General features: G+C 42.8%; 1 protein-coding gene across 3 annotated transcripts in view; it reads right to left on the bottom strand.

Annotated features, from left to right (window-relative positions):
• Positions 1–13,340, bottom strand: part of sez6a (seizure related 6 homolog a) — a 91,056-nt gene that overhangs the window by 7,549 nt on the left and 70,167 nt on the right. For all 3 annotated transcript variants that reach the window (XM_027158694.2, XM_027158696.2, XM_027158695.2), the window contains exons 5-10: positions 10,645–10,830; positions 9,726–9,894; positions 9,032–9,198; positions 8,108–8,302; positions 7,880–8,018; positions 1,135–1,331 (exon numbers count right to left, since the gene is read on the bottom strand). In XM_027158694.2, the coding sequence (XP_027014495.2) occupies positions 1,135–1,331; positions 7,880–8,018; positions 8,108–8,302; positions 9,032–9,198; positions 9,726–9,894; positions 10,645–10,830 (1,053 nt within the window). The remainder of the gene's footprint in view (positions 1–1,134; positions 1,332–7,879; positions 8,019–8,107; positions 8,303–9,031; positions 9,199–9,725; positions 9,895–10,644; positions 10,831–13,340) is intronic.

Below are 13,340 nucleotides of genomic sequence, written 5' to 3'. Positions count from 1 at the left end.
CTAAGGACAGAGAGAACAATAGAGCATTATTAACGGATCGGATTATTGGAGTGTCGGATCGATTTCGGCTCGGTCGTTTAGTATAAGGCCGAGTGGAAGTAGCAGTTTTACAATCGGCCATTGACCGCGCCGAGCAAAGCGCCAAAACTCTGCAGCCAAGTAGGCGGGCTTGGAAAGGGAGTCCGCTACCGAGGTGACACATCGTGCATCATATTGCATGTAAATGAGAATGCAGCCAGAGAGCAGTATGACATCCTTTCACAACGATTGTCCACAGCATTACAAGCCAACGGATGCCACTGCCAGGCAAGCTGGCAGGACTAATGCTTACTGTGACACCAGTGGCTTTGGGCTCAGATGGAACGTTACCAAGATCCGTCTTTTTTTTTTTTTTTTAAATATCATTATTATTAAATGTCGTAGAGGCACAGCATCTCTTCTCTGACCTTGAATTGATAACAGCCATTCGGCAAATGTTAATCTTCATTAAATCCTCATTCACAAATCCATGCATTTTAAATCGCTCCGAAATACTAATTTGTTCCATTGAGCCGTTGAGCCGAGATCCATGGATCTGCTTGACTAGATGTTGCGCGATCGACTGTGAGCCTGCTGCATATTTCACACCGTTATTTCATGTCGTGGTCAAGAACAGCACTAAGTGTAGGTCACTGGGGCAGGAAGCATGCAGGCCTATTTTAGCACGATGAACATTTTCAGGAGCAGCAGAGAGGATCTGGTCTGTAGTGTCTAAAATGTCTTGCTTTATGGCATATAATTGGAACGAAGTATCATGTCTATTTATAAGACATATTCCAAAGGACATTCATCATAATTGTGCATGTGTGTGTGTGTGTGTGTGTGTGTGTGTGTGTGTGCATACAGAAACCGTGACCTTGTTTCTTCCCCATGTAAAGGTTGAGAAAATTATGATAAATGTGTCTCTCTTTTATAGTGACCAAAACGTTGAGGTTTAATGAAATGATTAATGAAATGTTATTCTCAGGGATAATAATTCACTAGATAGTAGATAGTGTAGCACGAGTGTGATAGTCTACTGTATTATGTCATTATCAGTGTCATAACCCACAGATGCTCATAAAAACCAGGATAACGCAAGGAAGTCCCGCCTACCGAAGAAATGCACCACAAAGCCGTTGTTGTAACCGTAGATGTTGGTGGCCGGATCGGACTGGAACTGGATGGTGACGTCCGCCGTGGAGGTGTAGAGCTTGAATCTGGGCAGCGTGCCACTGTACTGGCCCAGGATGTTGGCCGTGAGGTCATCGCCATCGTAAAACGTCAGTATGTCGTTCTTTCCAAGATGAAGGCTGTAAGTGGGCACAGTGTACATTATATAATTATATTATCCCGATACACCTCTGAAAAACATACTATACTATACGTTTCCCTGCGTGTTTACGGTGCTTGTGAGGTGGATCAGCGTGTTTCGGGTGGACGTCAGGCTCAGTATTTCAGACGTGTCGCATCCCTGAACAGGATAAAGTGCCTACTGAAGACAAACGAATAAATGCAGGCATATTTCATGCCCTCATATGCATTGATTTTTTTTTTCACGCTTTTGTCTTGTCGGCTTTGAGGCGTATCTGGTAAACGTTCGCTCTGTCCCACGGAGACATCCACCAACACGTGAGAATTTACGTGCGATCTAAATCCGGAGTGATATTGATAAAAGCCGACTGGAAATAAACACTGAATAATTCAGAGTTCCTCCAGCTCATGAATATGTAAATGTCTGTGCATGTTTTTTTTTTCGTAAAGGGAATAAAATGATCCGTTTATGATAATACCCAGTTTGAGGAGTTTCACCCATGTCGTCTTGGAAGGAAACTCCCCTGGCCATTAAAACAGTCTACATAGACAGATCTCTGTACCGTGAGTTTTGTTTAAGCTCCCGGGCAAAGACAGGCCAAAGCCGACATGTCCACACCACTGGGCTTCAGGATCATTTGCATTTTGATGAGCTGCTTCACAAGCTGAATTATTTACTTTAAAGCGCGGGGCGGCGTTCACACCGATAAACAGATGTGACAATCCAATATCGCAAAAGAAAGAGCAATAGAGCTCAGCACTTGGGACACTCAGGATAATTGTCATTCAGAGCTTTTCCTCTTCAGTTTTTCTCTGGCCACAGAAAAGGCAGAAAGCACACAGGATGGAAAGATTCGTGGCTGACTGAGCAGTGACGGCTGGGAGAATCAATCATGTTTTCATTTCTGCTCTGGCCATTCTGTTTATTTGTAATATAGAAAAACGCTGGAGGTGTCCGCACACCCAAGTCTGGTGTGCAATGGAGTTAAACTTTACAAGGTGTGTGTGTGTGTGTGTGTGTGTGTCTGTGCTGTTTTTCTAACGGTGGTTCAGGTGTTTCATAAGACAACCAGCCAATGATTGGTGTAATTGCACAATTTTTTTCTTTCTTCCTAGCTGTAGTGTGTGTGTGTGTACTGTATGTGTGTGTGTATATGTGTGTGTGTATGTGTGTGCGCATAATCTGTGAATCAGATTCATTATGCAGAAGAACCATCACTCACACACCTACACATTCACATTATAGTCATGACTTGTGTAATTTCACAGGTCTTAAGTCGTGCCGTGTCTCGTATTTGATCGATGTGTTTGCACTGACAGAACAGAACACACACACACACACACACACACATACGTCAGCACACACACATACGCACACGACAGCACACACTCACGCCTAAACAAAATGGCAAAATAAGCAGCGAAAGCCTCTTAACTGAGGTTCTAGAGCTTGGCTGTATGCCAGACACATCATGTCTGTCTTCACAAGCTCCTAAGGATGGCCGCTGTTAATATTCACCACCAGTGAACTGGAGAGCACTTTGGAGGCAGCCTCAGCTCTCTCGATAGCGAGAGGAAGAGCACAGTCCTCTTGTACCTATCAATCTCCTGTCTCCCAAATCCCCACCACCGCTCATGCAGAGCCCAGTCAGTGTTTACATGACTCAGTGCACATGGGTGTCCACAGGACCGACTCTTAAACGATCATTAGGATTTCACGCAGCTTACTCGATTGCCTCGCTGCCAAATCATATTCCTAATCCTTCTCCCAGCACCGGGCAGGTCGCTCACAGTCCTCATCTACACTGGTCTTAACCGCTGTCCGTCACGTGCCCTCGTAGGAGCGAGTTGTTTTTAGGACATCTTAAAAAAGTCCTTGGAATAAAAGAGACCCCCCCCCCCCACAACCATTACTTCTAATAATAACAGCAGCAAGTCCACTAGGAAGAAGTTAATATCAATAATAAAAATGTTGTTTAAAACCTTTCACGAGTGTTTTTTTGTTAATTAGATGTTTGTTTGGGGGGAAATTTTTTCTTGTCGTTGTATGTAATATTTTTTATAGATGTTATGTTTTTTTAGGGCATTTGTTTGCGAGGATTGTTTATTTTTGGATGTTTTGTTTGATTATTTAATTATTTGTTGTATACATTTTTGTGACTTTGTTTATGTATTGTATATAATGTTTGTAATGACTATTTATTTATTTATTTATTTATTTGCGATGTGTCTATTCTAACGTGTTTTGTTTGTTGTATAAGCACCTGATATGTATGTGATCGTTGTTTGTTTGTTTTGTATGTGATGATGATTTGAGAAAGTTGCTCTGTCTTTGTTGCCATGGCGATGTTCTTTGTGGGGGAAACGTTTTAACACTGTTGGAAGAAGTCTCCAGTGGTAAGAGGTGAAGCTTTAACTCTTATTTTTTTAAATTTTTTTTCTTTAACATGACACACTGAATTTCTTCAGATAGATGGACTGTTTCTAACTGTAATAACAAGTGATAAGAGGAACTCTGTGTGTGTGTGTGTGTGTGTGTGTGTGTGTGTGTGTGTGTGTGTTTGCACATGCAAGTGTTTGTGGGTGATTAGTATTTGGATGAAATGACTGAAAAGTGAGAAATTACCCCCCAGGGCATATGAGAATAGACAGCGACCCCGGTTTGCCACCTGCACTTCAAAGGATGTATTTGGGTTTAACTAAATCTGAGCTTCCTCCAGAAAACAAACGATAGACGGAGGAATCTGAAAGAATGAGGCTGCATGTAGTTAAGTCAAGAGAAAAGAGCGTAAGAGACAAGACACTTAAAAGATCTCTGACTGATGCTATCAGTGAAACAACCTGGTCAATGCATCCGATCTTGTTCCCAAAGTTGACTTCACCAAGTAGATGATTTTAGTGATTTTACAGCAGCACTGAGTTTCCTCTGCCTCTGCCGGGTGCATCCACACAGCCACGCTATACAGATGTCTCCAGCCGTTCTTCTTTAAAAGGAGCTGAGCGCTCATTCATCACTGCCTAAACGTTTTCCCTGAGACTCCAGACTGAAATCAACACCCAGGCGTCTCCCACAAGGCCTGTTCTCCCCAGCTCTGCCCAGCTCCAACAGGCTTTTAAAGAGATTGAATGAGGTCGTGAACAATAAAAAATGAGCTTTTTCCGCTGATCTAACTCTCTCGCTTTTTAATTAGCACAGTTAAGCACAGGGTTTTGAAATGCCAAAGTGTTGGCGGCCAGAGAAGGGCTTTAAAAAGCGCTTAGCAATCATCGGGCTGACAAAAATCTGTTGCTCCCGGGGGCATAACTCGGAGCAGCGTGTGGGCTTAGTGCCAGCCGTGAGACTAAACACAGGCCTAAAGGAGCTGAAGGAGGGAGAATCTATATGTCTCTTTACTCCTACTACTGCATGAACTTATCACTTTGCATCACAGCAGATGTGTGCGCTTCCTAAATATAGTTAGCACTTCTTACTTTTAAATCTAAAGTATTTAAAATAAAACTAAAATGAGATCAGTTCAAAGGTTTGCTCCATAAATCCCCCCCCCAACCCTTTCTGCTATAACTAATCTCTAATAACTTATTCGTTCATAAATGCCTCTAAGTTCTTTCTTATCCTCTGAAAAGCTTTTGGAGCTTTTCTTTTCTTCCATATCACACGTTCCGGCACTTTCTTCCTGACGTCACTGCTTCGGATCTGATCAGAAAACCGAGATGGTTACGACTCATTCTCTCTTGCTTCTTTTTATATCATCGTATTGTTACAAGACACAGCTGCGTTTAATAGTTTGGAAATCGAGCTACATTTTCCTTTTTTTCCCCCCGACACCATACAGTACCTACACGTCATACAGCACGCTGTGTGTGGATTCTTCTACTCTTTACTGGAATAAAAACCTGCTTTCAAAAATGTCCACAAATGGGCTCTGTGCTCATAACGAAGCCATTAAGCTGCATTACTGCTCCACACATCCATCACAGTGTTTCTAGCTCCGCATTTAGATATGATCCAGGTAACCTGGCCTGCACTCATCCCCACATCCATCTCCGAGCTCCTACACCAGGGTCCGTTCGTGTGCCCCGCCTTCAAACCAGGCAGGTGTGCATCCTGGCACCTGCTCGCTTGCTATAACAGAGCCGTGCTGTAATTAGTGCAGGGCCAGCCCTCCTGTTTATGCTAAATCAATTAATCAGCCGTCATTATGCAGACGGATTGTGAGTAATTGCGCGCTGGCGAACACTGTCGAACGATAATGGCAGAGCACGAACGTTCTCATTAGAGGGGAGAAGCGGGCGGCCACCCCTTTAATGGAAACAACAAAACACACACACACACACACACATATATTTCCATCTCCTTAAGCTTCATCACCTCACACAATCCCACTGTGTAGTGGAACTAGGTCTGTTCTGGTTTTACAGAAACATTACCCACAGCCAGAGACAGCTGGGATGAGTGAGTGAGCTAGCAGGGCTTTCAAAGATACAAACATATCAATAATATGCTTTCCGTTTTCTTGATTTTTTTCTGTCAGCACGTCTCACAACGGATTAGATTTTGAAGGTTTTTCTAGAAACAAATACTACAGCCCCACTAACCAACCAACAAGCACATGCCAGGATGGTATGAAGGAATAAGCTGAGGCTGAGCTCATTCTAGTGCCGACTATACAGTAGATTCCTGCAGCCAATCAGATCAGAGGTAGACGCGGTAGGTGATTATACACAACGACACGCACCTAAGATCATTCAAACAGGACATGTGGCATGTGGTAGCTCAGTGGTTAAGGTGTTGGGCTACTGATCGGAATGTTCGAACCCCAGGTCCACCAAGCTGCCACTGCTGGGCCCCTGAGCTGGGCCCCTCAGTTGCAAGTCACTCTGGATAAGGGTGTCTGCTAAATGCCATAAATGTAAATGTACATGTACATGTGTTCAGACTCAGCATTCTTTCAACCAGTTATGTGAACCAATCATATCCCTGCTATGTGATGTCATCAGTATGTGCCTTCTGCCATAACCAATTCTGCACAATTCAGAAAAATTCCCTCAAGATGCACCATTAAGCTCAGAGAGACTGTTATGCAGTTTGGCGTAGTTTTGATTTTTAACCCTTTTTCTTACATGAGAACTGAGAAACTGCGTGGTCGTGTGTGAGAGAGAGAGAGAGAGAGAGAGAGAGAGAGAGAGAGAGAGAGATCTAGAATGCAGCGCTGTCGTTATTGCGCACACCTAATGAACCCGGCTAATCATGAGCATACTGTCCTTCCAGATGGATTCCTCTGACAGCTTTCAGTACAACGCTCCGGCCATATTGCAGTAATGAGTGCAGAAAACTAATGCAAATGAGGACAGCTTAAGCAGACGATCCAGATAATTTGGAAGATTTATGTTAGACTAAACTCACACTTTGGGTTACTGCAGAATCTCTGCATCAATAGCACAGACATCCAATAGTTCTTAGCTCCTAACAATGTTCCTAAAACCAGCTTGATTGTGCATGTATATACTCCATAACGCCAAAATCAGGGATATCCTGATGATGGGTAAATTAACAGATTTTATCTCTGGTGAACACGTTAAACATGCATTTGGGATTTTCTAGCGTGCTCCCGGTCGAGCTCAGGTTTTTATCAACTTTCAGCAGCTTTAAGGAGCTCGTGGTCACTGAGATCTTCCTGTGAGATCTACCTGTGAGATCTACCTGTGAGAGCTACCTGTGAGATCTACCTGTGAGATCTGCCTGTGAGATCTACCTGTGAGATCTACCTGTGAGATCTACCTGTGAGATCTACCTGCGAGTTCTACATGTGAGATCTACCTGTGAGATCTACCTGCGAGTTCTACCTGTGAGATCTACCTGCGAGTTCTACCTGTGAGATCTACCTGTGAGATCTACCTGTGAGATCTACCTGCGAGTTCTACCTGTGAGATCTACCTGTGAGATCCATGTGTGAGATCTACCTATGATTGTAGTTGTCTAGTAGACAATCCACAACATTTCTTGTAGCTAAAAATGAATAGAAAGCTTGAAATGTTGATAATAAAATAGGAAAGCACTAACTGCAGTGAATGTGATTTTATTAGTAAATACTTCACAATGGAGAGAGTTTGTTGATTATTCTCCTATAACTGTGTGCCCCGGAGAGTTTTACTCCTTATGTGGTTACAGTAGTTTCCACTTGTATCTAGCTTTCTGTCTTAAATAAACCAGTACAAGATCGCTCACACCAGTGTCCACTGTGGTGTCCGGCGCGTTGCCATGGAAACAACTAGTGCCCGAGTAGAAATGCTGAGTCATTATGTTTCGGACACGATGTTATCAGTGAACGCACATATCATCAATACATATACACACACTTGTAAATGTAAAAGTAGAAGTTTTCACACACACACACACACACACACACACACACACACACACACACACACACACACACACACACACACACACACACAGACCAAAGAACAGCCCACAGCTCACACAATAAGAGTGTATAAATGAGACACTTTGACGTTCATTGTATCTCTGAGCCACTGAGGGACTCACACTTGGACGTCCAGAAGGATTCGCTTGTCCTCCTCCACATGGATGCCCCAGATACAGTCCTGTCCTTTGTCATAGGCTTCAGGCCAGTTCGGTGAGAGCACCACTCCTGCTGAATCTGTGATCTCCCCGCTGCACACAGCTGACACACACACACACACACACCATTGGAAAGGTTATTATGTATATTGTGTATTTATTACACACACACACAACTTAGTGTACACTCACCGCGGCAGGCCGGCTCCGTCTCATTCCACTGTGGGTTCTCGGGGTCCACACACTCGATGGTGACGGAGCCCTGCTCCAGTGTGTAGCCCGGCTCACAGGAGAACTCCACCACCGTACCCACGCCGAACGACGCATCGCTGCTCGAGAAGTTGCCGTATTTCACAAAGGGCTTGTAGCACGTGCCTTCGGCAAAAGCTGACAAAACACACACCTCAACAGTCCCTAAAATGCTTTCTTTAAAATTACAATCGAACATATTGACAAGCTTTATTGATCTGTTTGTTCTGAAATAACCTGGAGTGAAATTAAAGTAAAAGTAGTTTTTTTTTCATTTCTAAAAGTGTTAATGTTGATACTAAAGCTTCACAGATACTAACAGACATAAGAAAAGTATGCTAAAAATACATTATTTAATAAAATCGGATATTATATAAATGAAAAAATTATAATATTATTATTAATAACAAGAAGAAAAATGCAATTTAAAGAATGAAATTTGATGACTTAAAATTTTAAAATACTAAAAATGTTCTTAATTTTTTTTTTTTTTACAAAATACAACAAAAATAATTAAAGTTGGCTTCAGAAAAAAAAATGCAAATAACAGTGAACAGACCAGTAGGATGAAGCTCTTACACTGGGTTTAGCTGATAAGCTGAGAGCTGACAGGGTTTGCATGAGGCTCGAAGAGCAAAAATAGTTAATTTCATTTGTTAAAACTACAGAGAGATGATTTTTTTTTTCCATGGGTAAAGAATTAATGGTGATATAATTCAGGATGAAATGACTGTTTTCCTGGCTGGAGTTCACCTGAATTTAATTTTAGAGAGACAGGGTGACTGAGTGGTTTCATTTAAAATGTGGAGTTTTTGCCAGCAGGCATAACTGGTCATAACCTCCTAACTGTGTAAGAAGGGTTAGTACCTTCGTATCGTATGGCAGCACCAGTGCAGGTGCCGCTCTCGTCTGTGGTGAACTCGATAAACAGATGCCTCCCCGTGCTCATTACCCCCTCGTTGGGAAGATATTCCACCTCGTACGAGTCATACACAGGAGGAGAGTCGATGTTGTTCCCGTTCTTGATCAGCAGCCTGTGCAGGAAAAATAACACACAGATCGGTGTTAGGCATCGTCGCAATTGTTAGTGACAACGAAAAGGAAAGATCAAAAGAGCATTGAGGCTTTTAAGTCTGGCTTTTTTTTTCCATGTTTTTCAATCTCATCTACGGAGGTAGCGTCTCGCTGGGCTCCGCACTGGAGCGGATTCATTAAAGAGCCATTTGTTAGTTCTGCCTCGAGACAGTCGGAAAATGTAATTAAATTTCCTCTCTCCCGTACTTTCTGCTACGGCCTCCGCGGTCGCATGATTAATTTGCATGGGAGGGATGCTCTTAATTACGCTGAATGCCGAACGCAGGCCGCTGTGGGTAACACAGATGGGAACACTGGAAGGTTCGAGGCGTGGATTGAGAATTCGTGCTGTACCGTGGCGTCAGCAGAACGTGTCCTGGATCTGAGCGTCGGGGCTCTGCGGGGAGCCGACGCCTAATTACTCAAATGAAATATTGGAATCCTGAGATGACACAATCAGACCTACACAGATAAATATAGAGGTTACCTGTCATCATCCTCAGCCAGAGCAACTTTCTCAAAGTGCACGTGCAGCCTGTGGCCCTTGGGGGACTCCAGAACCCAGTGACATGTCAGGTTGTTGCTGTAGTTTCCCGGAAACCCCGGAGAGACGATACGGCCCAGAGTGGCATTTTTAAGCATCCCTCCACAAGAGGCTGTTACCAGAGTAACACACACACACACACACACACACACACACACACACACACACACACACAAAGAGTGGGAGTGAAAGACGCAATGTGTCCAAAAAAAAACAAACAAACCCAGGTTTATTAAGAAAAGAAGATGAGGACAGTGTTTTATTGTGTGGGAGTGAGACAAGAATTCAGTCTCTTTAGTTCCTTAAACATTTGTCTGTGATTGTGAAAGTGCTTGGGCACCTAAATAAGAACTGTATGTGTGAGGATAAAAAGCAAAACAAAACAAAACTGTGTGCAGTTACTGCTTTCAAATGTTTGCTACAAATACATTAAGACCACAATTAATCTTTATTACCGACTCTGACAAGAAGACGACAAACCAACACCTTAACAGATGGCCCGAAGGACAGAGATTTATGAAGGGTCATTTATCCAGACAAAAGCTAATCAATCATGAGTTATGGTGCTATCGAACTGCCTGTGTTGAGCAACAATGACGCAACGCGACTACTCAGCTTCAACACAGCTTCCTTTATTCTCCAGATAATCACGAACGTTTATAAATACGGCTTAATCCGGGCAGGTTAGTTTGTGCTAGCCAGCTAGTTGGGATTAGCAATGAAAACGATATGAACATATCAATTTGACTTCAAAATTCCTCTCAGAAATCTTGTTAGCTTATTTTATTATTATAAAAGGAAGGAATTTAGCTTATTGTACATTGCAAGTGAAATGAAGAAGGGAAGGCGACCGGCTCCTTACCTACACATTTGGGCTCTTTGCCGCTCCAGTACGGCATGGTGGCATTGCGGCACGTCAGAGACGACACGCCGTGGAGCTGGTATCCAGTTAGGCAGAAAAAATAGGCCTCTCCTCCTACGTGGAGGCTGCTCACAGTCACCTCACCATTAGCCAGCGCTTGTGGGAAAGCACAGCTCAAAACAAAGGCTGATGGAAAAGCACAGTGAGAGAAAAGGGTCATAAATATTGGCATTTAGCTGCCTTTTAAATCTCTGCGGTCGTTTAATGTCAGTGTTATGGAATATAACGATTACCTATCATAATTAAACTTGCTCGAGCCAGCGTTAACAGGAAAAGGTCAGCGAGAATTATGATCCTGCTACACACTAATACAGCATAATGTGTGCACTGGGGCTATTTGGGGAGAACGGAGACTAATTGGATCAGTCTATGTTTCCCCTCGTGTTCCCATTAACTCTCTGTGTCCTGAGAGCAAGACGTACATCACGCCACGTGCCCAAGAACAAACACTCTAACAGCAAGAGGTCAAGAGGAAGGGATAAGAGAAAATAAAACATGTTTTCAGTGTGTGTGTGTGTGTGTGTGTGTGTGTGTGTGTGTGTGTGTGTGTGTGTGTGTGTGTGTGTTACCGCAGAGGCCATCATCTGGAGACCGAAGGGGGTCAAGCGTACTTGGTATATTTAAGCGACTGACAGGGCCGTGGAAATTTCCCCGTGTGTTAAGAAGGTTCGGATTATTTCCGTCGTCGCTGAGCGTGTGCTGAGATGACATTTCTTGGGATGTCTAAACATGAGCAAATGAAGATAAGGCTGATGGAGAGATATGACCTCCGGTGTAATAGTAACTATAAAACAGGACCAGCCTGTCTCGCCACGACAGACTGACAGAGCGAGGTGCAGTCACATCAGCGTGAGACGCCAAATAAATCCCTCTTTTCTTGAAACATTCTCCTTGAAACTAGAGCATTGATCCGTCAACCATATTGTTGTGTTTGTATCATTTCATTCCACAATCTAGTCACGTTTTATCTCGTACTTCGTTCTTCTTAACCCTGTAGATCATTCGCGAATATGAACAAGATCACTTTTGTAAAGGCATCTTGTGATGATTAAATGATTTAATGAGTAAATGATTAATCATGATTAGCACAAATAAAATCATCTACGCAATTCTGCTACATTAGCAAACAGTAATCGTAGGTTTTGTTTAATAATCCTGTCGGAAACGGTGTCGAATATCCCGCTCATATTCATTATCCTTTATCTTCTTTTTTCACAAGAACGTCTTAAAACCAAATGCTGAATCTAGTTTCCCCTTTTCTCCTGAAATAGAAATAATTCAGATATTGCTTAAGGAACACGTTAAGATCCACCATTTATATCCTCAGGAGATAATCGAGTTGATGTTAACCCTGAAGATTGTTATCTTTCATTTGGCTAGTAATTGCTAGCAACAGGCTAGCACACAAGCTAGTATTGTGGAAAACACATCAATCCTAAATATATTGTCGGTGTGAAACTTAATTAACTGGCAACGCCAATGTGATTGAAGGCAACGAGATGAGAAAGCTAATACTGCTAGTGGTGGTGTAGAGTTAAATCGCAAAGGGTCGGTTAAATTAAGGAGGTTTATTAAGTTAGCATGTAAACGAGCAGCGAGTGTAGAATCATCTTTTATCATATTTTATGGTAAACAACTAGACTACAAAGCTAATTAAATAAAAAGCAGTTTGTCTCATTTTTCTCTCGTTGTTGAATCCTTTTTACCCGGTTAGCAAATTCTTTTAAAAGTTCTCATTTTTCATTCTTTTTTTTTCTTCCCTTTTTCTCTGCATCAGCTTACATCATTCCTGACTGGCTCTGTTTAAATGTGTGGCACAGACCGGACCATTAAGATCTTTAGAAGTGACACAACCCCAGGGGATCGCCGATCCTTTTTTTTTGGATGGATGGAAAAAATCAGTCCCTCGTCCAGGCTTTTATCGAGTCAGTATTAGTTTAGGGCACTAATTAGGGTGGCTCAGTTGTGCATTGGCTAGTATTGTGGACTCACTGCTCCAGGGTCTGTGGATCAATCCTGCATTTGGGTTACTGTGTGCCACAAATTAGCATAATGAGGCCATTAGTTGGAATGAAGGTGACTCCTGTGTTGGAATGGCCACGGACAGGAATTGCCAGGAATAACACAGTTATATCTTTAAACTGTTTGAATAAAATTCTTAAGGGAAGACTTCTTCCTGCTAAATAATGACCCGTAGGCCACATATTAAGTGCACTACACTTTATATCCAAAAGTATGTGAATCGCTGACCATCATCCTTACACGTGCTACTTCTGCAACAGAAAAAGTCAATACTACCAGTTATTAATCATCTTTAAATCAAAGACCTAATTAGATATTACGTGGTTCGGCTCACTGTACTGTTCTGTACTATGAGCTGGATATAACAATTGCAGACAGTTTCCATTGTGTCCTACAGCTCAGCCTCGCAGCAGGAGCAGTACGTGCAGACGAGCGAGCAGCGTGGAATTAGGCAGCTGATACATAAAACATCTCCAAACCCCATTGGAATGGCATAATCAGTGCTTCTGAAGCTCCGCTCTCTCTCTTTCTCTCTCTCTCTCTCCTCGCGGCTGTGCAGCAAATCAACATTAAAGACCGAGGTTTTCATAACCCGCCGCACACCCGACACCGTG

The sequence above is a fragment of the Tachysurus fulvidraco genome, chromosome 20 (genome assembly GCF_022655615.1).
Source record: "Tachysurus fulvidraco isolate hzauxx_2018 chromosome 20, HZAU_PFXX_2.0, whole genome shotgun sequence".
Classification (NCBI taxonomy): Eukaryota; Metazoa; Chordata; class Actinopteri; order Siluriformes; family Bagridae; genus Tachysurus; species Tachysurus fulvidraco.
Note: the sequence above shows the minus strand (reverse complement) of the source record. Positions and strands in the feature narration are given on the sequence as shown.